The sequence below is a fragment of the Haliotis cracherodii genome, unplaced genomic scaffold, assembly GCF_022045235.1.
Source record: "Haliotis cracherodii isolate W230 unplaced genomic scaffold, xgHalCrac1.p SCAF_8, whole genome shotgun sequence".
NCBI classification, from domain to species: domain Eukaryota; kingdom Metazoa; phylum Mollusca; class Gastropoda; order Lepetellida; family Haliotidae; genus Haliotis; species Haliotis cracherodii.
Window position 1 is genome coordinate 7,335,618 of NW_027266341.1, and position 26,553 is coordinate 7,362,170.

Here is a 26,553-nt window from a genome sequence, read left to right on the forward strand (position 1 = left end):
TATTGCTGGATTATTGCTAAAAGCGGCGTAAAACCACTCACTCACTCAATACGTCATGATATAAGATGTTTTAGCTCACCTAAACCTAAAGTCCTGTATGATCTTATTGAATTGCATTTTAATTGGGCTTCACTCAAAGTTTTCCATGTAAGGGCAGCTTATTCTATCATTCCCAGGACATGTCGGGGAGAATTTTCCAGCTGTGGGTTGCTTGGGATTACGTCCGCTTTTAATGCATTGCTTTTGATCACGCATACTATGACAGAAAATACGACATTGGGTTTGGAGTCTTTAATTATCTCCGCCACAAAGAACTTGTCTGATATTGAAATGACTTCTGTCAGTGCACCCCGAGACCGTTTCCGGAACATCAAGCAAATGCTCACCTGGTGACTTTTGCTTATAAACGATGTTTATGATTTTTACATATTTCATTTTGGCTATAACAGTGAGTTAGTTGGGTTTAACGCCGCTTTTAACAGTATTCCAGTTATATCGCGGCGTGTCAGCTTGATGTGGGAGGAAAGCCCGAAGTGATGCAGGTCTCAGACGTTTACCGCTTCGGTGAAACCCACGAGCACGGGTATGGTGCTGACAAACCTAGAAACATAATCGGGGCGAACAGGGATTCGAACCCACAATCATATGTTCCTGGCGTGCCCAAGGGACGCAACTCTACACAGCGAATAGCGGCGCCTTAGACGACTGGGCCACCCGTGCCACTAGTATGTCCAGTTGCTATGTCTGAGACAGATGCTTGGTTAATAGAAGCAGCATGAGAAGTCTTAATATTGAACTCGATTGTTCATCACCATGATCACTGACGACTGGGCCACCCGTGCCCCCACATTTGTTGAGAGTATGGGATAGAGTATTGGAACACGGGCTTCACTCTGACCAACGCGTTTGCTTTAGATACCACGATCTGTGTCATTATAAGTGGTATGTGGGTAGAGTAATGTCTTTCTAAAAATCTTTTACACTTTTAATGATACATATGCGATGTCTTAGTTGATTTTGACGACTCCGGGTCAACTCCAACCAAACGTTCCTAAAGAGGAAACTGGATGTCCTTTAACGGATTGATAATGTACTAAATCATATTATGTGACACTTTTAAGTGGTAGGTACACTATTCCATCAATCTAAACGTATTCCCTGATACACTCGTGATGTTTTAGTGTGTTTCGGTCGGCTGGGTCAATCCTAAACAAACGTATTTCTGATTATAGGGTGTTATAGTATTTTGAAAATATAAAGGTATTTATTGTAACATTATATGAGTATAAGCACAGGGCCACGGATAGCCATACTATACTGACTGTACTGATTACATTTTAATGTGCCACGGATAGCCATACTATACTGACTGTACTGATTACATTTTAATCAGTACAGTCAGTATAGTATGGCTATCCGTGGCCCTGTGAGTATAAGGCATAATAGCGATATGGATCAATCATTCAATGCTTAGGCGAAGCATGTGTATCTATTTAGTGGATTATCTTTAAATACATCATTGAATTAAGTACGTTGTTGTTGTTGCTTTAAGTGTTTAAGAGGTCGGCTTCTGCCTTAGCAATTTCGGCTGACCTGTCCCTCTTTGGGACTCATGTATGGGAGTAGGGTACACATATCTATATTGCGAGTTTGGTATTCGCAGTATTTCTGTTTTTGTATTGATATGATTTCTGTTTTCGTATATTGATATAATTTCATTTTTTTATCTTTGCCTGCTCTGTTGATATACGTTCGAGTAGCTGTCAATCTCTCAGAAATAGAGTTAGTTTGGCCTTCGCTATTGCATCTCTTGGCTTTAGGAGATCTACAACAGATAGCGGATCTAACTGCAATTCTTGTTTTAACCGAGCCCGGGCAGGGGCATGGTCTTGACATTCCAGTAACAAGTTAGCAATGGATTCAGGTTGATTGTAAGATGGGCATACCTTGTCATAGTGCTTTTTGTGCCCGATCTGAGGCGTGAGATGGCAATTTCAACTTTCCTTTCATTTGAGTATGAGTATGGCTTTTGGTGGATCTTGGGTTGAATTTTGTATAGCCATCTGCCGATCTTACTTGCGTCCCACTGGGCTTGCCATCTTTTGGCTATGGAGGCTTTGATTTTGCTTTTTATCTCTAGTTTACTAAAGGGAATAGGCTGTATCTCCGCTTTGTCTAGAGCTAGCTTCGCCGGTGTGTCTGCTTTTTCATTTCCATGTATATCTATGTGAGACGGGATCCAACACAGCTCCACCTGTTGCCCTTGGTCCGATAGTTTTGTATATTCGTATAGAATAATATTGACTGTGTTTGGTCTGGAGTTTGAGTTTCTGCCGCTGATGGCTTTAAGTGCACATAGCAATTCTGATAGGATGAAGGCCTTTGCTTCCTGTAGTTCAGGTATGAGGTTGAGATCATGATGAATTGCCTCCAATTCAGCCGTGAATACTGACTGACCATCAGGCAGGCGAACCGAATTTGCTTGGGGTTTGGAGCTGTGGATATGGATCCCGTCACCAGCACTGTTGTTGATAGGATTCTTGGAACCATTAATGTATATATGGGCCCAGCTGTCCCAGGTAGTTTGAATGTTAGTGATAGCTACTGATCATATAGTAGGGTCGGGTTTTTCTTTTTTAGTGACTTCTGATGTTGAAGCAGTGTCAACTTGAATTGAGTATGCAGACATTTTAGTTTTATGGTGAAAAAAACGTTATCTTTATAGACACTTCTAAGAACGCACATTTCTTTTTAAATCGTATTTTTAGTTACTTTCTGGAAGTGCTTTAACAGTGATTAACAGTGATCAGCCCTTTGACATTAACGAATACCCTGTGTTGGTTTAACAGGAATGAGTAACGGTTAATTAGGGAGGCCCAACATGTTAATTACTGAAAGAACGGTAGTCAATCGCTGTCACTTCCTGCCCAGGACATCACACCTCACGAGAAACCATCTCACGAAGGAAAACACATAGCATCAAGACTGGCTCTTCTACAGGACACTTGATATGTAGTCATAGTAATCGCTTTATTACATTGTTGAATATACACTTGTGGACCCTATATAGAGATGTAAACACTCAACTAACAGTAGCAACACTTCTAAATCCGCTAAACGATACACAAACCTTCAAAGCATTAGGCACATCCCTCATTAAACCTGAACGACTAGGCCGCATATAATCACCTACAAAAATGAAACCACCACTAATCAAAACTAATAAGCACAAATCCCCAAACCACACATCCACATCCTCACTTAGTCCCCACACCTTTCCAAATTCAAAGTTTCTCAAAATTGAAAATAAGCCCCCAGGGTGCCTCATCTTTCGGACACACCCTCCTTGTCAATCCCACTAAATGGCCTGGCGGGCCCGTGTGCTAAATAGGCATAATGTCGGAAAACGCTGGTTAAATCTCCAATAGTAAGCAAGTAACGTTTTGTTTTATTGTTCTGCAATCAGTTTTTAGTATTATCGCTAACCCTGACGGGTTCGACTTTTCTTGACCCTACTTTTAGGTGGTCCCTGGGTAGACGCACAAACCCACTGAATCAATAGTACAGTCGTAATAAATAATCGTGTTGCTGGTCGGACGAGATAATTTATAACTTCAGGCCTAAACATGAAGTGATACAAAATTAAGTTGAAATTACATTTTTTTGGTACATATTGGATAAGGATGCTAATATATTGTTAACGCTTTCCCAACAGAAAGTGCTGTTCGTCCAGCAATATTTGAGAGTACTTACATTTAGAACCTATGTTCACAAACATGGGAGTAATAAGAATTTGGTGGTACTGTTCATCTGATAGCCGACGGACTATACATTGTTTCTGTGAAGTTTTGTCATTAAACAATACATCATGTGACAAATCACGGGGCACCTGGGTACCCGGGTCCTACTCAGTTCCCATCCGAGTTACCCGTCATTATCATTAAACATTGCTTTGGGTAAAAAAAAGAAAGAATAGATCTACTTGATCATCGCAGATCGTTTCAACCATGGGTGATATTTATTGCATGCTCACTGACTTGGTTGAATCATGTCATCAATCCTAAATGCGTGGATCGATGCTCATGATATCAATCACTGGATTGTCCAGACCGCCGTCATATAGCTGGAATATTGCTGAGTGCGGCGTAAAACAACAAACTAACCAACCATTATTGCGCGGTGGCGAGATTCCTCTTATGACACGCATGAGCTGTCCTGCGCAGCATAAGTGAATAAAAATAGAGGCCCCCCATTTTTGAAATAATAAATCTGTTTTCTGTTACAGTAAATAAATGTCCGCATATATTTTTGTTTATATTTTGGTTAAACCTATATTGATACCGGTTACCAGTTGTAGCCATAGATAACAACTAAAACGAAATACAAGAGAGACCTTAGGAGCAGAGACTCTATTTTATGGTCTCTGTTGGGAGTAAGGCAGGTACTTCTTTTGTTTATATTTTTGAAATAGATGTACAGTGTGGCGCAATTATGGACAAAATTACTTACACTTGCATCAAGCAACGTTATCAAACAGTTATAAAGATACTGGGTGTCATCTTTATCGGTTACTCTGTCGCAACTTGGTCAACTGGAGTTTTAGTGGAGTGGCGTTAGACTGGACTCCGGTCTACCTAAACAAGTAGGCTAAATCGCACCGAGCTTGCGTCGCGTACCAACAGTGGAACCAGTTCAGAGTAGAGCAAGAGGAACTAAGGGCCATAACTCTTGAAAAGAAGCACGTTGCATCATGGATGATATGGAGGTCTACACTAAACGCGTCGAACGGGCGGTAACAACAATACTTTACTTATGCAGCCTATCCTCAGATGGCGAGGTTCTTATAAAGTGAACTATTGCCATTGACATCGAATAGATTTCTTGCATGATATTCTCATGAACATCGTCGGCATCAACTGTTCAGTTTTCGATCACATTGTTTTGACACAATATGTTTTTAAATAGATATGAGGAAGATTTGACCAGCAAACGAATGCTGTATGATTTTCAGTCGGACTTAGTCTAGACTCAAAACACTGAATCGTCAAAATGACGATCGTCATTGTTTGAAACTGTTAACAGGTTGTTGACGTTTGTGAAGTTGACTACATTTCTCAGGATCACAGTAACCACTGAGAAAGTGTCACTAGTCCTGTGATGTAGTTGGTAGCATCAGATTGTTAATGAACATTCAGTTTACAGAAAACTAATTTAGTTGAGACTCTGCTTCATGAATTGGGCATGTTTTGTTCTGTTGGATGGGTGCAGTATAAAACAGCACCTGGGCAAAACTTCACCAATTTCATCTGGTGAAAACGGCTACAGAAGGTCAAGCGAAAACGACAACTTATGTTTATAATTACACTCGTTAGTTGTAACAACAATATTGATTGATAACACATTACCTTGTGTTGCAGATCTATTATACTGTAGTATTTTTTTAAATCTCTTTTTTTTCTATTTTCTATTTATATTCTATACATGATGGATAAATGGACTAGGCGTAGACGGTCTAGTCATGTTCAGCAAATTAAGTTTCTGAAATTTGTTTTATATGAAAAAATATCAAATTTGAGAAAAATAAGTCTCAGGAACCTCCTATAAGTCCTGGGAATGCCTTCTGTTGACATTAATTCCAGCCTGCTGTTGTTCACTTCAGCATGAGGGGCGGTCGGGTAGCCTAGTGGTTAAAGGGTTTACTCGTCACGCTGAAGACCCGGGTTCGATTCCCCACATAGGTACAATGTGTGAAGGCCATTATTGGTGTCCCCTGCTGTGATATTGCTTGAATTTTGCTAAAAGCAGCGTAAAACCATCCTCACTCAATCACTCACTACAGCATGAGACAACATTCACTCACTCTTTCTCACTCACACCAAGTAAATATTATTGATAGTAAAATAAAGCTACAGTTAGATAAAGCAGAATGCAGTTGATCTTAGATAATAATTTTTGGAATTTCCTGAAGTGTAGTGCTTCAATTAAACAGTTTTATAGTGTTAGAATCCAGTTAAGGTTAACTGCTTGAAAGCACTCTTGGACACTGAATCATACTGAACAAATAAGAGAAAGAAAGCAACTGAGAGTCTCGTCTACGCTTATGCTTCAAGGAACATGTGACACTTTCCGTTTTAATTGGAAAGTGGTTAGTTCGTGAATCCATTAACCTTTTATCTCTAACTCACCCTCTCTAGGAAGCTGAGATTAGGAAGCTGGAACAGGAGATCACGCAGCTCCAGAATCCCATCAGACTAGAAGGAGTTGTTTCCCCTGAAGTAGAGAAGTTGAAGTCGGAGAATGTGAAGCTTCAGTACCAGCTGAATCACCTGAGGAAGGTTGGTGCTTGGAGCCATGCAGCACTTGTTGCTTGACAGCCAGTAATCTTGTACCACATGCAGAATAGGCCTGGTGCCCTCTACACACCGCACACCACACACCACACCACACAGCACCACACACACCACACAGCACCACACACTCCAAACAGCACCACACACACCAAACAGCACCACACACCGCATACCATGCACACCGTACACCACGCACCATGCACACCACACCATGCACACCACACCACGCACACCACACCACACAGCACCACACACTCAAAACAGCACCACACACACCACACAGCACCACATACTCCAAACAGCACCACACACACCACACAGCACCACACACTCCAAACAGCACCACACACCGCATACCATGCACACCGTACACCACGCACCATGCACACCACACCATGCACACCACACCACACCACACCACGCACACCACACCACACCACACCACACCACACCACACCACACCACACCACACCACACCATGCGCACCACACCACACCACACCACACCACACCACACCACACCACACCACACCACACCACACCACACCAATCAGTGATGATTTAAGTCCTGGCTTCCAGTCGTCCATCGCTAGCATCCATCAACGCCAATTAACTGTTGGCTTCCCTTGTTAAGTTTTCACCTGCGTTATCTTATATATTTTGTTCTGCAATATATATGTTCTCTGCTTCATAGCATTTATTCATCTGATGAAGGAGTAATTATATACTGCAAAATGTTGTGCTCCTCATAAGAAAGACGTTGACATCAATAAATTTTCTTCCTTTTCGCTAAGTATTCTGTTAAACAACACTAAGTATTCTGTTAAACAACACTAAGTATTCTGTTAAACAACACTAAGTATTCTGTTAAACAACAGTAAGTATTCTGTTAAACAACTCTAAGTATTCTGTTAAACAGCACTAAGTATTCTGTTAAACAACACTAAGTATTCTGTTAAACAACAGTAAGTATTCTGTTCAACAACACTAAGTATTCTGTTAAACAACAGTAAGTATTCTGTTCAACAACACTAAGTATTCTATTAAACAAAACTAAGTATTCTGTTCAACAACACTAAGTATTCTGTTAAACAACACTAAGTATTCTGTTAAACAACACTAAGTATTCTGTTAAACAACACTAAGTATTCGGTTAAACACCACAAAGTATTCGGTTAAACAACACTAAGTATTCTGTGAAATTTCCGTGGTTTCTGCTTCAGTATCTGGTTGAGGAGAAGGCTCGAAGCCCGGATCACATGGTCAGCCTGTTCGGAGTTCTGGAGGAGATATTTGGTGTGGCCATCCGTGATGCTTACCCTGGCCTGGAAAACCCGCCCATCCTGTTGTCTGCCAGCCAGAAGTTTGCGGACTATCAGTGCAACAGTGCCATGGGCATAGCCAAGGTTATTTGCAATGTTAATTGGATATTTCTTGTACTTTAGTTTACCATGCTTAATGGTGAGGTGATGTGAAATGGGGTTTAACATCGCGGCCATAATTATTGCACTTATATGGCGATGTGCATGCACGCGTGTGTGTGTTGCTGCTTGTTCTAGTCAGGTCTGATGCCGATTTTATCGTGCTAGCCACTTTGATACCATGCTGCAATATAACATGAATACCCCACTCAGACACAGTATACTGACTCTGAGCTGACCAGTCCTTGTTTTTGCCCCTTAATGCCGAGCGCCAGATAGGGTGACAACAAGTACCATTTTAACGTCTATTGGAATGACACGGTTTGGGATTGCACCCCGGACCTTCCGCTCTCCGGGCGGACGCTCTACCACTAGACCACGGCCAGTTGCCAAGCTTAATGACAACTATCAGATTTGTGATGTAGGCATGGTAGAAGGCCGACTGTGTTTGTCAGAGATGGGATATACTTGGGATATCTCCAAACACCATTTCTTTGAAAGGTGGAACTTAACAGGTCCATTTGTTTGACCACTTGTATAATTCAGGACATGTAGCATGCTTAGTGAACAGTTTGTAAAATCTGAGGAGAAATTATTTTTTTCCAAGACGTACAGATATTTTTTTCAGCTAATTAATCCTGCTCTATTTTTGGAGGGGCTGAAGTAGGAAACACATGTATTATTATCTCCCCGGCATATAATGGTGGATCTTTTGTGGGTAAACAATGTATGCTTCTTCAAGAACATTCAACTCTTGACTCATTACATACAGAATTGCACATTTACTTGTGGTTACTTTACAGACAGCTGCCGGGGGATATGTCATCTTTCTGATGACTCTTGTTTTGTTTGGCCTGAGTATGCATGTGTGTGTGTGTATTTACAGATTCTGTCGAGCCAAGGTGAGAAGGTGAACCCAAGGCAGGTGGCGCAGGCCATTGTGGACAAGATGCCGCAGGTGGATGTTCTGGACAAGGTAGGGGTCAACGTTTCAGCCGTCGGCACAAAGTCTACACAGAAGTTAAACAACACCTCATTCATTCATATAACCATAGTTAATCTGTCATGCAATGGGAGAATAACCATAGTAATATGAAAGAAGTTACGTCTGTTGGGCACACCAGAAACCTATGATAATGGGATTGAAGCCCAGTTTGCCACGATGATGTTTGTAGGTTTGTCAGCACCGTAACCGTGCTGAGCCGTATCAATACCCAGGTTATCGTAACATGAGGCTGACTGTTATTTCAGCTGGAGATTGCGGGGCCAGGCTTCATCAACATCTACTTGAAGAAGGACTACGTCTCCCGGGAGATCAGCAAGATTCTCAACAAGGGGGTCAGGCCACCTGTCATCAACCATAAGCAGAGGGTTGTAGTGGACTTTTCATCCCCCAATATTGCTAAGGAAATGCATGTTGGTCATCTCAGGTGGGAAGAATCATCATACGTCTTTGATACCCTGTACATTATGGTGATTCGTTTTTTGTTTTGTTTGTACTTTCATTTGTTTGTTCGTTTGTTTATTCGTTCATTTATTCGCTCGTTCATTCACCACAACATTAGTGGCCCAGTTGTCTAAAGCACCGCAATTCACAATGCAGTGTTGCAACCCTTGGGCATGGCAGAAACCTTTGATCGTGAGTTCAAATCTGGGTTTGTCCCCATTTAGCTTCTTGGTTTGTCAGCACCATACCTGTGTTATTTCAATGCAGATTTTTTATTTTATTTTTGTGTTTCTCTGTTTAAATAGAAACAAATTGGACTTTGTCTCAAAATGGGTGGGGGGGTGGATTTCATTTCTGGAGAACATCTTGAAAACTATTAAATCCAGCTGTCTCCTTCACGTTTCTGTTGTTTGCTCTGTTACAGGTCCACCATCAATAGCGGGAACATCAATTAAATCCAGCTGTCTCCTTCACGTTTCTGTTGTTTGCTATGTTACAGGTCCACCATCATCGGTGAGAGCATTTGTCGGCTGCTGGAGTGGGTGGGCCACGATGTTCTCCGGATCAACCATCTGGGGGACTGGGGGACCCAGTTCGGGATGCTCATTGCTCACCTGAGGGAGAAGTTCCCCAACTACCTGACCAAGGCCCCTCCAATAGCAGACTTGCAGGCCTTCTATAAGGTCAGGGACTTCACAATAATTTGTCCTCAGGATTAACAGAAGGATATTGTTGACTGGATATGCTGGATATTGTGTTTGTTTGTTGTTTAACGCCTCATTCAGCATTATTTGGATACGAGGACATGCATCAACCAAGTCAGCGAGCCTGAGCACCCGATCCCATTTGTCTACCCTAACATATAACAAGACTTTTGGCATTTTTACCCCTTAAATTTCCATGGAAACAATTTGGACTTGGTGTAATAAGGCGGTGGATTTTGTTTCCGGAGCACAACTAACAAAAATGTTAAATACACTGTATCTTTCAACAAATCTTGGCAGATATATCAAACTGATTCTAAAGTGTTTCCTGTTTCAAATGGTGCCTTTTGCTACTTAGGGGTGTATTGAATTTATATTTGTTCAGTTTCCATGGCAACAAATTTGACTTTGACTCTGTTCATAGTGGTGTGTTTGTCCAGACCATGTCTCCTAAAACTAATAGGTCTTCTTTAAGGTGACTTTGCACACACAAACATGAGGTGTTAAAATGGTGCATTTTGCTACTTACAGATTTTTGGAATTTACATTTTTTCTGTTTCCATGGCAACAAGTTTGATTTTGACTCTGTTCATAGTGTTGTGTTCCTTACATAGAAATACAAAGTTCCAAATCCCTATTTCATGGTATTGTTTTGATAGCTCAGAAACTACTCTAGTTTACAAACAGACAAATTTGAGAGAAATTCTCTCGTGAAGTTGGACTTAAAGTAACATTCAGATGATTTGTTCTTTCACATTTGTTGGGACCGAGGGATTTGTCATCTTCTGATGACTCCTGTTTTGTTTTGTTTTGTTTTCATAATTTTTTATGATGAAAACAAGTTGTTTTCTGTTTCCGGAGCAGAACTCCAAAACCGTTGAATATTTTTAGAAGAAAGTTGCTGTACAGATCTGTCTTGTAATGAACTGGTGCCTATTGATGATTTGGGATTTTGAAAAACATTGAACAGCATAATTTTTTCTGCACTGAACTGAAGTTATCCAATGGCAATGAACCACAAGCGGGGTATAAGGAGCCAGACTCCATTTTCAAATTGTACCAGACTGCGGGGATATGTCATCTCCTGATAGTTCTTGTTTATGTTCACAAGTGCTTTCTTAAAACATAAACAGTTTCAAACAAGAACTCCGTCCCCTTCACAGAATAGGAAATGATTTATCCTCTTTGTACTCTTGTGTACTCCTGGTCCTGTGTAGTCACTTCTAGACCTGACAGAACCTTCCCATTGGTTCAGATTAGCAAATTACACGTGCAGGGTTGTGTCCCTTGGTATATTGCATACTTGTACTAACGCTTTAGAAAATGGGATCGGGCTTCCATAGTTTTCACAATAACAGCAGTATCTGTGTATCATTCATTTGTTTTAGAATTGCTTTGGACAAATAGAACTGTTTACTTCTCAGAAAAGTAGTTTGAGTATATAGTTTAAAATGAAGCTTTTTCATGTTGGCCTACACAACTACCAAAGTTTTATGCTATTTGTTCACTTTTGTTTCTGATCATATGTCTAAGTTTCCGGTTGAATGGACAGTGTCAGGATGTAGGTTAACAAGAAAGATTAAGAAGATGTCCAGATTAAAAGATTGTTCAGATTAACAGGATGTCCAGATCAGCAGAGTGCCCTGATGAACAATGTTTCCTGATTAACAGGGTGTCCAGATAAGCAGAGTGCCCTGATGAACAATGTTTCCTGATTAACAGGGTGTCCTGAGTAACATGGTGTCCAGGTTAACATGGTGTCCGGATTAACAGGGTGTCTGAGGTGTCAATATTAACCATGTGTTCTCATTAACATGATGTCCTGATTAACAATGTGTCCAGGTTCACAGGGTTTGATTGTATAATGTTGTTTGATTCCTTTAGGTCATGTCACGATCTTTGAGTTCTTAAAGAGTTTTAATCAACGAAAAATTGAAGAAAGAGTGTGGCTGTTACGAGGCACTTGTTTGTCTTATATTTAGATCAGTACATATTGGTTTGTTTGTTTGTTGTTTAACGCCGCACTCAGCAATATTCCGGCTATATGACGGCGGTCTGTAAATAATTGAGTCTGGAACAGACAATCCAGTGATTGACATCATGAGCATCGATCCAGGCAATTGGGATCGATGATATGCATCAACCATGTCAACGAGCCTGACCACCAAATCCCGTTAGTCGTCTTTTACGACAAGCATAGTTGGCTTTTACGGCAAGCATGGGTTGCTGAAGACCTATTCCACCCCGGATCTTCATGGGTACATAGCCAGTGCTTAGTGAGTCACTTGCTTCAGGTTCTTTGGTCATGTTGGTTTGATCTTCCCTTCCCTCAATTATTGATAGTGTGTATTTCTCTGTACAGAGTTGCATCCCTTAGAACTGCCAGGATCCGCTGATCATGGTTTGCTGATTATGATCTTTGGTCTGTCAGTACATGACCATTTGCTGGTTTCACTAAACTAGTAAGTGTCACTACCTGAGTCACGTCAGGCTTTCTTAACAGCTGTGATGTGATGTACTGTTCAAGCGGCTCTAAGGAGGGGCTCGTCTGTTACAGGTGTTTGCTAGTATCAAAGTACGACTAGAATTTGACAGCAGTTTTGACTTTGTCTGTGTTGGATTATTTCAGGAATCTAAGAAGCGTTTTGATGAAGAAGAAGACTTCAAGAAGCGGGCGTATCAGTGTGTGGTGAAGCTGCAGTCATATGAGCCTGAACACTACAAGGCCTGGCAGCTGATCTACAATATCTCCAGGAATGGTAAGTTGTGCACAGTTGATCTACCATATCTCCAGGAATGGTAAGTTATGAGCAGCTGATCTACAATATCTCCAGGAATGGTAAGTTGTGTACAGCTGATCTACCATATCTCCAGGAATGGTAAGTTGTGTACAGCTGATCTACAATATCTCCAGGAATGGTAAGTTGTGTACAGCTGATCTGCCATATCTCCAGGAATGGTAAGTTGTGTACAGCTGATGTACAATATCTCCAGGAATGGTAGGCTATATACAGCTGATATACAATATCTCTAGGAAGGGTGGTCTATAAACAGCTGATGTACAATATCTCCAGGAAGGGTAAGCTTTGTACAGCTGATGTACAATATCTCCAGGAATGGTAAGCTTTGTACAGCTGATCTACAATATCTCCAGGAATGGTAAGCTATATACAGCTGATATACAATATCTCCAGGAATGGTAGGCTATATACAGCTGTTATACAATATCTCCTGGAATGGTAGGCTATATGCAGCTGATATACAATATCTCCAGAAATGGTTGTCTATATACAGCTGATATACAATATCTCCAGGAATGGTAGGCTATATACAGCTGTTATACAATAGCTCCAGGAATTGTAGTCTATATACAGCTGTTATACAATATCTCCAGCAATGGTAAGCTATATACAGCTGATATACAATATCTCCAGGAATGGTAGGCTATATACAGCTGTTATACAATATCTCCTGGAATGGTAGGCTATATGCAGCTGATATACAATATCTCCAGAAATGGTTGTCTATATACAGCTGATATACAATATCTCCAGGAATGGTAAGTTGTGTACAGCTGTTATACAATATCTCCTGGAATGGTAGGCTATGTACAGCTGTTATACAATATCTCCAGGAATGGTAAGTTGTGTACAGCTGTTATACAATATCTCCTGGAATGGTAGGCTATGTACAGCTGTTATACAATATCTCCTGGGATGGTAGTCTATATACAGCTGATATACAATATCTCCTGGGATGGTAGTCTATATACAGCTGTTATACAATATCTCCTGGTATGGTAGGCTATATACAGCTGATATACAATATCTCCTGGGATGGTAGTCTATATACAGCTGTTATACAATGGTAGGCTTTCCAATCAAATGCACCAAAATCTTGTCAATTATTTATTTATGAGTCATGTTGATGTTCCAGAGTTTCAGAAAGTGTACGAGCGTCTTGATGTGCACCTAGAGGACCGAGGCGAGTCCTACTACAATGAAATGATGAAAGTCATTGTGAAGATGTTGGAAGACAGAGGTGAGAGAGTGTATGTAGAGCCATTGAAATTAGGAAGTGTTGTTCCGATTAGGCCATTTCAATGACGACCTATGGGTTCCGTGTGTTGTAGTCGGTATAAACATAAAACATAAAACAGTTTCTTCTACCTTGCCTGTGATCAGATTTCCTACAAGAGGACGAGGGACGTAAAGTGATGTTTGTGCCTGGTCACTCCGTGCCTCTGACCGTGGTCAAGTCTGATGGAGGATACACATACGACACATCGGACCTGGCAACCATACACAACCGGCTGATCACAGAAAATGGGGACTGGCTCATCTATGTTGTGGATTCAGGGCAGGTGAGGTGGAGGACAAGGAACTATACAATACAAGTGTTATAGACACAATGGGCTGGTCACGGAGAGTGGGGACTGGCTCATCTATGTGGTGGATTCAGGGCAGGTGAAGTGGAGGACATGGGACTATACAATACAAGTGTTATAGACACAATGGGCTGGTCATGGAGAGTGGGGACTGGCTCATCTATGTTGTGGATTCAGGGCAGGTGAGGGGGAGGACAAGGGACTATACAATACAAGTGTTATAGACACAATGGGCTGGTCATGGAGAGTGGGGACTGGCTCATCTATGTGGTGGATTCAGGGCAGGTGAGGTGGAAGACAAGGGACTATACAATACAAGTGTTATAGACACAATGGGCTGGTCATGGAGAGTGGGGACTGGCTCATCTATGTGGTGGATTCAGGGCAGGTGAGGTGGAGGACATGGGACTATACAATACAAGTGTTATAGACACAGTGGGCTGGTCACGGAGAGTGGGGACTGGCTCATCTATGTGGTGGATTCAGGGCAGGTGAGGTGGAGGACAAGGGACTATACAATACAAGTGTTATAGACACAATGGGCTGGTCATGGAGAGTGGGGACTGGCTCATCTATGTGGTGGATTCAGGGCAGGTGAGGCCGAGGACAAGGGACTGTACAATACAAGTGTTATAGACACAATGGGCTGGTCATGGAGAGTGGGGACTGGCTCATCTATGTTGTGGATTCAGGGCAGGTGAGGTGGAGGACAAGGGACTGTACAATACAAGTGTTATAGACACAATGGGCTGGTGACGGAGAGTGGGGACTGGCTCATCTATGTTGTGGATTCAGGGCAGGTGAGGTGGAGGACAAGGGACTGTACAATACAAGTGTTATAGACACAATGGGCTGGTGACGGAGAGTGGGGACTGGCTCATCTATGTTGTGGATTCAGGGCAGGTGAGGTGGAGGACAAGGGACTGTACAATACAAGTATTATAGACACAATGGGCTGGTGACGGAGAGTGGGGACTGGCTCATCTATGTTGTGGATTCAGGGCAGGTGAGGTGGAGGACAAGGGACTGTACAATACAAGTGTTATAGACACAATGGGCTGGTCACGGAGAGTGGGGACTGGCTCATCTATGTGGTGGATTCAGGGCAGGTGAGGGGGAGGACAAGGGACTATACAATACAAGTGTTATAGACACAATGGGCTGGTCACGGAGAGTGGGGACTGGCTCATCTATGTGGTGGATTCAGGGCAGGTGAGGTGGAGGACAAGGGACTATACAATACAAGTGTTATAGACACAATGGGCTGGTCACGGAGAGTGGGGTCTGGCTCATCTATGTGGTGGATTCAGGGCAGGTGAGGGGGAGGACAAGGGACTATACAATACAAGTGTTATAGACACAATGGGCTGGTCACGGAGAGTGGGGTCTGGCTCATCTATGTGGTGGATTCAGGGCAGGTGAGGTGGAGGACAAGGGACTATACAATACAAGTGTTATAGACACAATGGGCTGGTCACGGAGAGTGGGGTCTGGCTCATCTATGTGGTGGATTCAGGGCAGGTGAGGTGGAGGACAAGGGACTATACAATACAAGTGTTATAGACACAATGGGCTGGTCACGGAGAGTGGGGACTGGCTCATATATGTGGGGGATTCAGGGCAGGTGAGGTGGAAGACAAGGGACTATACAATACAAGTGTTATAGACACAATGGGCTGGTGAGGGAGAGTGGGGACTGGCTCATATATGTGGGGGATTCAGGGCAGGTGAGGTGGAAGACAAGGGACTATACAATACAAGTGTTATAGACACAATGGGCTGGTCACGGAGAGTGGGGACTGGCTCATCTATGTGGTAGATTCAGGGCAGGTGAGAGGCACAGTGGGACATGAGTTGTTTATTTTTTAGTTAAACTTACTGTTTTTCTAAATGCAAAATGGGTACCTAGATTCATCACTGCCAAGACATTTATGGGAATTTACTCCAATTTACGAGACTCGATCGTCACAAAATCGATTTTAATTAGAATCATGTTCCTTTAATGTTAAAACACTGCTTCTGTTATGTTTGGATCATGACGTATTTGCTGTTTTATCCCATTCGTTAACAGTTTTCAGGTTTTTATTCTTTGATAAATAGATAAACCAAGCGATGTATCAGAATGGAGGTTGTTTTGTGATTATCGCATTCCTGTGTCACATGAGTAGCATCAGTTAGATTTGCCGGATCTAGCCTCCTGGAATATGGGCTATTAGAGAAACTAAGACATTTGTGCCTGTGCTGTGAACATGGAACAAACGTCATGCATCATGATCTCCTCTCGCTTGTCAGAGTTCCCATCTGGAGACGATCTTCAGCGCTGCCAAGCAGATCGGATGGCTGGACCCCTCCAGGCATCGGGTGGAGCATGTTGGCTTCGGAGTGGTTCTGGGAGAGGACAAGTAAGTCTGAGCCACATTCTGATGATCAGTATTGTATAGAGTTCCAGATTATTACCTGTTGCAGATTTGCAGTTGTAGCAAGTTTGATTCTCATTAGTCAGATATCAATGAAGCAGTTATTGAATACCCTAATGACAGGGAGACCTTGTGTCAGTTTCCCCCAGGTAATAAAAACACAGAGACCATGTGTCAGTTTCCCCCAGGTAATAAAAACACAGAGACCATGTGTCAGTTTCCCCCAGGTAATAACAACACAGAGACCATGTGTCAGTTTCCCTCAGGTAATAAAAACACAGAGACCATGTGTCAGTTTCCTACAGGTAACAATTACACAGAGACCATGTGTCAGTTTCCCACAGGAAATAATTACACAGAGACCATGTGTCAGTTTCCCACAGGAAATAATTACACAGAGACCATGTGTCAGTTTCCCACAGGAAATAATTACACAGAAACCATGTGTCAGTTTCCCTCAGGTAATAAAAACACAGGGACCATGTGTCAGTTTCCCACAGGTAATAAAAACACAGAGACCATGTGTCAGTTTCCCACAGGTAATAAGTACACAGAAACTGCATGTCAGTTTCCCACAGGTAATAATTACGCAGAGACCTTATGTCAGTTTCTCACAGGTAATGAAAACACAGAGACCATGTGTCAGTTTCCAACAGGTAATAAGTACACAGAAACTGCATGTCAGTTTCCCACAGGTAATAATTACGCAGAGACCTTATGTCAGTTTCTCACAGGTAATAAAAACACAGAGACCATGTGTCAGTTTCCAACAGGTAATAAGTACACAGAGACTGCATGTCAGTTTCCCACAGGTAATAATTACGCAGAGACCTTATGTCAGTTTCTCACAGGTAATAAAAACATAGAGACCATGTGTCAGTTTCCCTCAGGTAATAATTACACAGAGACTGCATGTCAGTTTCCAACAGGTAATAATTACGCAGAGACCATATATCAGTTTCTCACAGGTAATTAAAACACAGAGACCATGTGTCAGTTTCCAACAGGTAATAATTACACAGAGACCATGTGTCAGTTTCCCACGGGTAATAATTACACAGAGACCATGTGTCAGTTTCCCACGGGTAATAACTACGCAGAGACCATGTTTCAGTTTCCCACAGGTAATAATTACACAGAGACTATGTGTCAGTTTCCCACAGGTAATAATTACACAGAGACCATGTGTCAGTTTCCCACAGGTAATAATTACACAAAGACCATGTGTCAGTTTCCCACAGGTAATAATTACACAGAGACCATGTGTCAGTTTCCCACAGGTAATAATTACACAGAAACTGCATGTCAGTTTCCCACAGGTAATAATTACATAGAGACCATGTGTCAGTTTCCCACAGGTAATAATTACACAGAGACCATGTGTCAGTTTCCCACAGGTAATAACTACACAGAGACTGCATGTCAGTTTCCCACAGGTAATAATTACACAGAGACAGCATGTCAGTTTCCCACAGGTAATAATTACACAGAGACCATGTGTCAGTTTCCCACAGGTAATAATTACACAGAGACTGCATGTCAGTTTCCCACAGGTAATAATTACATAGAGACCATGTGTCAGTTTCCCACAGGTAATAACTACACAGAGACTGCATGTCAGTTTCCCACAGGTAATAATTACATAGAGACCATGTGTCAGTTTCCCACAGGTAATAACTACACAGAGACTGCATGTCAGTTTCCCACAGGTAATAATTACACAGAGACAGCATGTCAGTTTCCCACAGGTAATAATTACACAGAGACCATGTGTCAGTTTCCCACAGGTAATAATTACACAGAGACTGCATGTCAGTTTCCCACAGGTAATAACTACACAGAGACCATGTGTCAGTTTCCCACTGCCAAGTAATGGTGCCTGTTTCAACATGACACAGCACCATGTTTCACAACCTGAGCATCCTTGATCATAGATGCTACTGCTGGTGACCAGCTTTTTCATAACTTTCAGGTTAGGGAAAATTGTTTTTCATATAATGGGTCTGTTTCTTGGCTGGGTAAAGTCAACAGATAAGAACGGTATCCACTGGGGTCATATGGATAATAATGCAAGTTAAAAAAGTCAGGTTGGTCCTACTTTCAGTGTTGATAAACAAAAATATTGTTGCCCTTGTGTATCGGCTATTGAGTCAGAGTTGACCATTGCTAAGGCTCGCTTAATGCACAGCTTTTTCCTAATACAGGATATTTACCATCCCAAGCACTCTGGCTACTAACTAGGGATGTGCGGTTTTATCGGTATACCTGTATATTGCAATACAAATTCATCACGATACGTATCGCGATATGTTTTGGGCGTATTGGTTTTTCCCTCATTATTCAAACTGTGACTGACCTGTATATGCCATGATGTATAGTCTTACCTTATTAAATCAAAACAAAGACAAAACAAATGCTTCATACTCTTTATTTGATTGTAGATAAAAATAATAGTACAATTAATTAAAATTGGTTCATAATTTTGACCAAATTGTTAACATTGCAGCTTTCATATTAATATTTGTCAAAGGGATATGAAAAAAAGCTTTTCTCTTGGTAGAAATTATTTCCCAATATATTGCAATAATATTGCAATATGTTTTTTGAAATATTGCAATATATTGCTATACACTTTTTGGTCCAATTCCCAACCCTAGTGCTAACCTCTATATATTTGAACCTGTCCAGAGAGTGAGGGTGTGCAAGTGTGATTTGTGCTCACAAGACGGGTGGATAAGGGTATTCTGTTGAGATGAAAACATGGGATGTGATTGTGAATGTGATGATGATGATGATGATGATGATGATGATGACTACATCCTGTCTTCAGTGTTTGAGCCGACTATTGACTGATGGTTTACAGGTGGTTGTCCACTGGTGGGATATTATGGAGTTGTCTCCCTTAGAACATCAGTTCTTGACGCATCTCAGTTGGGGTTGTGCTTATCAGTTGTAGCACCTTGCTGCTTCAGGCACTGTAGTCCTTGTAATGACATGAAGGAAAACCTCCAACAGCTGGCAAATACTTGGGTTTTATGAGCTTTACCATCAAAGATTTTGGATCAGGCTTATGCCAGTTTCTAAGTCAGGGTTTGCTTGGACAGGTCAATCTTCGAGCGACACCCCTGTACCACTAACATTGAGTTACACTTGTGGCTTGTAGGCGAAAAGTTTCTGATGCAAGCTAGGGAATATAAGAAACAATTTATCCAGTCTGATCAATCCTAAAATTGTTAAAAGCATAGTACTTAGGCTAAAAAAAATAATAGTCTTGGTACCACCTGCATCATCATAAAGTCTACATCACGTTTTGTTTTTATTTCCTTTTTACCAAAAAATATAAAAATCCTAATACTTAAATATGATGCACAAAAATATCAAAAATCAAAACAAAGACGAAATGTGCAATGAACTTTATGATGATGTGGGCAGTGCCTGAGAACCCATACTATTAAATATTTTTAGCCTTAGAAAAAAAAATATAGTTATCATTCTTGAAAGTTCCATGCACATTTGGAACATGTATACTAGACTTGTATGCATTTGTGAGAATATAAGCATGATATATGAGTAGGTTAGACCACGAGGACCCAGTGTCTAATTGTTGAAATGGTTAGTTAAATCATGATGCGTGCAGCGCTGAGTGGTTTAATCAAAGATTTGACACTGGGGTCTGAGTGGTCTAACATACTTACCATGTCCATCATTTATGGCACCTAACTTGCTTTAAAAACATTGTTTTGTTAAAGGTATTTTGAAAGATATTCAGGAACTCCATGCTCAACTGTGAGAACACTGTGTGAGTCTGCCCTGTGTGAAGTACGTGAAATTGTTTCCCGAGCCTTTTGCATGTGCACCTTGCACTCTGCCGATTTGGGTTATGAAATGCATGTCCCAAGGCAAGAATACCATTCATTTTGGACTAACTCAAGCACATTTCTGTCTGTTTGTTTCGTTGAACAAAAAGCTACAAAATCACAAGTACTGCACAAATACTAGAATTCATAGAGTAACATACTGTATAAAAATTGCATAAAAAACATTTCGCAATTCATAAAGGGATAAGCTATTGGTACTGATGTAGGTAAATATTTAGAAGACTACATTCGGATTACAGTGCGGACTTCTCGGGTTTAAATCTCGCTGGCGACAAACGTTTTTCATGAAATTGTTCTATCATCAAGACAAAAGATAGAGAAAAAAAAAGTTCTGTCATTGACAAGTGGTGTTTAACTTACAATCCAGTTAGTTGGACCACGTCAAAGACAAAGCAGCCATGGTTTAAGTGTGAGTAGCTATCAGCGACTCATACTTTATTAATATCAACTCCTTACATGATTTAACCATGCAATGGTAATATGTGACTCAACTTTTGGTAGTAAAACAGCCATGCAGGGCATTGATTGGTGACAGTGTTGTGCTCTCTGTCATCAGTTTGCGGACACGGTGTTTCCGATTGGTTTTATATCCTTGCTGTAGCACATATCCTTATAGCTGTCAGCGCAAGAAAATGCCGGACACAGAGCAGTGTCTGAAACATTTCTTACATCCAACAAGCCAGACGGACTGGTAACTATTACATATTTTTTGGTTTATTTGTTGTTTAATGCCACACTCAACAATATTCCAGCTATATGACAGTGGTCTGTAAATAATCGAGTCTGGACCAGACAATCCAGTGATTGACATCATGAGCAGTGATCCACGCAATTTGGATACGATGGCATGCATCAAACCAAGTCAGTGAGCCGTACCACTCGATCCTGTTAGTTGCCTCCTACAACAAGCATAGTCGCCTTTTACGGCAGGCATGGGTTGCTGAAGACCTATTCTATCCCGGATCTTCACGGGGAAACTCATACATGTAACTAGTTCATCTTTAAACTTGCTGACCTGCTTTTGTGAAAACATGCTAGAATAGATAACAAACATGCAGCAATAAGATACAACCACAACCATCATCTTCCAAATGCAAGGGAATTAACTGACTGTAAAAGTCCAGTTTCCACCCTTGCCGAACTAGGCTGGAATTTCTGGGCTCGATCGTAGCGCCACCAGTGGCTATGTGAGTTATGTCCCTTCTATGTCCCTCCTATTGACTAATCAGATTCCTCCTCACATCACTTGCATTTGCTTCAAATATTATGGCGTCACCCAGTGAAGACGATCTAACAGATGATCAAGATCTACATTGTAATAAAATGGGTCTTACTTCACGTAGTGCATCAAATCATGTGAGCACCTTCATTAAAAACATGAAATGTTTTGGTAAATATCTGTTGACGCTAAGTATTGGGTACACATGCTTTGCAATCGACCAAAATCTGCAGGACATTTTCCCAACCGGATGTTGATTTCGTTCCATGATTTTGATTGGACTAGACATGGTAGTCCACCCAAGACATAACTCCATAATTCTAACCTAGTTCGACAAGTGTGGAAACTGGACTTTTATAGTCAGTTAACTCCCTTGCCTTCGGAAAATGGTGTATTGATATGAAATAATAGTGTTCATCAGCAGTGGATGATGGTGTTATGGCTTCTTCGTAGATCCAGAAGATTAACCCAGATAATTAGCCCATAGGAAGATTCCTACACGACTAAAAAGGCTTTAGTTCCAATCAGAGGCCGCTTGATGGTGTGGAACAGAGTGGACCGTCTTGTCCAGTGGGGCTCAGCGTGGCTTCCTTCATCAGGCTTCACAGACTGTAGATGCTGATGTATCGATTGTCGCTATCTGTGTGAAGTGGTGTGGACAGTTTGGACTTAAGTAGTTGTAGTCGTGTTGTTTTTAATATTTTTTTTAAAGTTGTATGGATATGACAATCTGATGTTGTTTGTCATGTGAAATAATCTCGGCAACAGGTCTGTAGCAGGATATAGGTGTAACTGCTGGGATAGCCCATATCACTGAGTGTACACAATGACTGCTGTACATAATAGGGACAGGGATGTGGATGGGATGGGTTGGACTGTAGGGGATGGTTTGGGATGGGATGAGGGTGGGTGGGATGTGGATGGGTTGGGTTGGACTGTTGGGAATGGTTTTGGATGAGATCTGGGTGGATGGGATGTGGATGGGTTGGGTTGGACTGTAGGGGATGGTTTGGGATGAGATCTGGGTGGGTGGGATGTGGATTGGTTGGGTTGGACTGTAGGGGATGGTTTGGGATGGGATGTGGGTGGGTGGTATGTGGATGGGTTGGGTTGGACTGTTGGGGATGGTTTTGGATGGGATGTGGGTGGATGGGATGTGGATGGGTTGGGTTGGACTGTAGGGGATGGTTTTGGATGGGATGTGGGTGGATGGGATGTGGATGGGATGGGTTGGACTGTATGGGATGGTTTTGGATGGGATGTGGGTGGATGGGATGTGGATGGGTTGGGTTGGACTGTTGGGGATGGTTTGGGATGGGATGTGGGTGGATGGGATGTGGGTGGATGGGATGTGGATGGGTTGGGTTGGACTGTTGGGGATGGTTTGGGATGGGATGTGGGTGGATGGGACGTGGATGGGATGGGTTGGACTGTTGGGGATGGTTTGGGATGGGATGTGGGTGGGTGGTATGTGGATGGGTTGGGTTGGACTGTTGGGGATGGTTTGGGATGGGATGTGGGTGGATGGGATGTGGATGGGATGGGTTGGACTGTTGGGGATGGTTTGGGATGGGATGTTGGTGGGTCGGACTCAAGGGGTTCGGGTAGGGACATTGTTGAGATGGGGATGGCTAGGTCAGTTTGCCCGGGATGGGGTGGGATGGAGGCTACATTGGGGTGGGTAGCTGTGTGATGTGGGGGGCACATGGATGAGGTGGGGTTGGGGTGGGATGGAGGCTACATTGGGGTGGGTAGCTGGTGTGATGTGGGTGGCGCATGGATGAGATGGCGTTGGTCAGTTTGACCGGGATGGGGTGGGATGGAGGCTACATTGGGGTGGGTAGCTGGTGTGATGTGGGTGGCGCATGGATGAGATGGCGTGGGTCAGTTTGACCGGGATGGGGTGGGATGGAGGCTACATTGGGGTGGGTAGCTGGTGTGATGTGGGTGGCGCATGGATGAGATGGCGTTGGTCAGTTTGACCTGGATGGGGTGGGATGGAGGCTACATAGGGGTGGGTAGCTGGTGTGATGTGGGTGGCGCATGGATGAGGTGGAAAGATCATGTGATACATTTGACGGATTGTGGGACATTGCCAGTTCTTAGAATTATGAAATATTTTAATAAAAAACTCAGGTACATGACTCTTCCAGAAAACCAGCTTCTTTTCGTTTCTCCTAATCACACAACTCTGAAACTATTCAGAAAAAGGAAATCTCCCTGGATTATAACAAACTTCGTCTCTCTATTTCTTTCTTTTTAATGACACTTGTTTCTCTTTGACCTGACACAGCAGAGCACCAGAGTATTTCAGTTTAGACACCTGCAAACAGCCTGTGGAATAGAAGAACAAGCAATAAAACTGGAACACAAATACAAGATCCCAATGGGAAGCAAAACACGTTGTAAAATGCACATCATGATCACAGAGCCCACCCAGCCCGAGTCAGTATGAACATTAATTCCAAACAACAGACGACAAATTGATCAGAACTCATGAATTTGGAATAATAACAGTTAAACAAAGCTTTATTTGCCATTATCATACATCATTAAAATATAATCCAGCTATTTGATTGGCTAGTCACTGTCTTCTTAAAATCCATAGAAGTATCTCAGCAGACGTCTTGATGTCATTGTGTTTTATGTGATGTCATCTGCTTGTCACATTATAACTGACACTGTTCACATACTGTTACTGACCCGTGAAGATTCCAGGGTAGAATAGGTCTTCAGCAACCCATGCTTGCCGTAAAAGGTGACTATGCTTGTCATAAAAGGCGACTAACGGGATCGGGTGCTCAGGCTCACTGACTTGGTTGATGCATGTCATCGATCCCAATTGCGTGGATTGATGCTCATGATATTTATCACTGGATTGTCTGGTCCAGACTCAATTATTTACAGACCGCTGTCATATAGCTGGAATATTGCTGAGTGTGGCGTTAAACAACAAACCAACCAACCAACATACTGTTACTATACCAGGCGGCATATTGGATCTTGTCATAGACATATTTCACAAAATACATAGTGATCTCATAATTATAAACAAGTGTTACGACCTGAACGTTTGTGTACCCTCTAGACCTTCAGTTTCTTGGTAAGCAAGGTCATTAAGCTTGTAAGCTCTGTATACCCTGTATACAGTGGTATATGCAGTTCGTGTGTGGTATAGGCGAAAAGATAATTGGATGCACAACTTCTTTATAACAATCAGGAGTAACGTTTCAGTGTAGGTTCAAACTCCGTTATGAAGCAAGTGATGCACAGTGGATGGTTGAGAGGCAGATACAAGTAGGAGGTGGAGTTTGCACAGGTGAATAGATTGAGGTGTGGTTACAGTGGAGAGCCTATGATGAAGTAAGACAAGTTCTATGGATGAACAACTTCTTTATTACATTTAGAGCGACATTTCGGTGTAGACACATCAAGCAAGTGATGAGAGCCTGTGATGTTTGTTGTTAAACGTCACTCTCAGCAATATTCCAGCTATATGACAGTGGTCTGTAAATAACTGGACAAGACAATCCAGTGATTGATCCACAATTGCATGGTGTCTATATGTAATAATACGGCGGGTGATCTAAAGTAAAGATCCTAACAGGTGAAGCCAGTAATATCAACAAGAGTATCAAGACTGATTAGATACGTTGGGGAGTTGATGGTGAGCAGGAGGTATTTAACAGCCTGGATCACAGTTGATGTATGGTCGAAGTCTCTTGATGTGGATTGCTTCCATCTTATCCTTACTTAGTACTCCAACTTCTGAATGCCTGACAACGCAGTTATAGTATACGAGTGTTTAATGTTTCGGGGTTGCCATGGTTACCATTGCTATTAAGATTTCACTCATCTTGCTTTTGTGATAGAACCAAACAGTTTGTCTAGTTCTGTTTCAGTAGTTTTATTATTGCAAGATGTTTACTGTTTTTGCAGTAATGTGTGTATTTACTTCCGTACCATATTCTGATTAGAGACCAATTACTCACTCACTCACTCACTCACTCACTCACTCACTCACTCACTCACTCACTCACTCACTCACTCTGATTAGACACTGTGTGCAATGCATTTCAGGAATTATAACTCAGTTTGTTTCTGTGTCTATTTTATGACTGTGGTCTTTGGCTCTGTTCGGCCACTTTGGTAAAGCATGCCTGCAAGGAAGTAACGTGTCTGTCAGAAGTTACTGAGTGAGTGAGTGAGTGAGTTTGGTTTTACGCCGCTTTTAGCAATATTCCAGCAATATCACGGCCAGGGACACCAGAAATGGTCTCTAATCAGAATATGGTACGGAAGTAAATACACATGTTACTGTAAAAACACTAAACATCTTGCAATAATTAAACTACTGAAACAGAACTAGCAACAAGCTTCTTATAAAGTTATATTATTGGGTACTTTTTAACCAAATCACTGGTAGATTCCGAGAAAACATACAATACACACGGTAATCGTAATCTCTGCATATAAAAAATTGCCTAGCAGAACAGGAAATTCAATTTGATTGGTAAATCAACATGTCTGGTGATGTTTCATCTCAAATTTGAAATCGTATTGACCAAGTTTTATTGTTTTGATCTGTTCGTTTTGCTGAATTCTCTTAAGGAATACGATGTATTTTTTTCTGTGGAAGACAAACAAGTCGCTTTATACATGGGGTCGCCTTGTAGATGGCGATATGCGATTATGTCCATGATGCCACATGTGAGGGGGATGGTTGTGATT

General features: G+C 41.9%; 1 protein-coding gene across 1 annotated transcript in view; it reads left to right on the forward strand.

Moving 5' to 3' along the window:
* The first annotated feature begins 4,722 nt into the window (after nucleotides 1-4,722).
* Nucleotides 4,723-26,553, forward strand: part of LOC139449408 (arginine--tRNA ligase, cytoplasmic-like) — a 146,062-nt gene continuing 124,231 nt past the window's right edge. Inside the window, exons 1-10 of the mRNA XM_071230777.1 lie at nucleotides 4,723-4,792; nucleotides 6,195-6,335; nucleotides 7,573-7,755; nucleotides 8,657-8,746; nucleotides 9,022-9,200; nucleotides 9,717-9,900; nucleotides 12,551-12,680; nucleotides 13,858-13,962; nucleotides 14,106-14,284; nucleotides 16,601-16,710. Coding sequence (XP_071086878.1) covers nucleotides 4,751-4,792; nucleotides 6,195-6,335; nucleotides 7,573-7,755; nucleotides 8,657-8,746; nucleotides 9,022-9,200; nucleotides 9,717-9,900; nucleotides 12,551-12,680; nucleotides 13,858-13,962; nucleotides 14,106-14,284; nucleotides 16,601-16,710 — 1,343 coding nt within the window. The 5' untranslated portion in view covers nucleotides 4,723-4,750. The remainder of the gene's footprint in view (nucleotides 4,793-6,194; nucleotides 6,336-7,572; nucleotides 7,756-8,656; nucleotides 8,747-9,021; nucleotides 9,201-9,716; nucleotides 9,901-12,550; nucleotides 12,681-13,857; nucleotides 13,963-14,105; nucleotides 14,285-16,600; nucleotides 16,711-26,553) is intronic.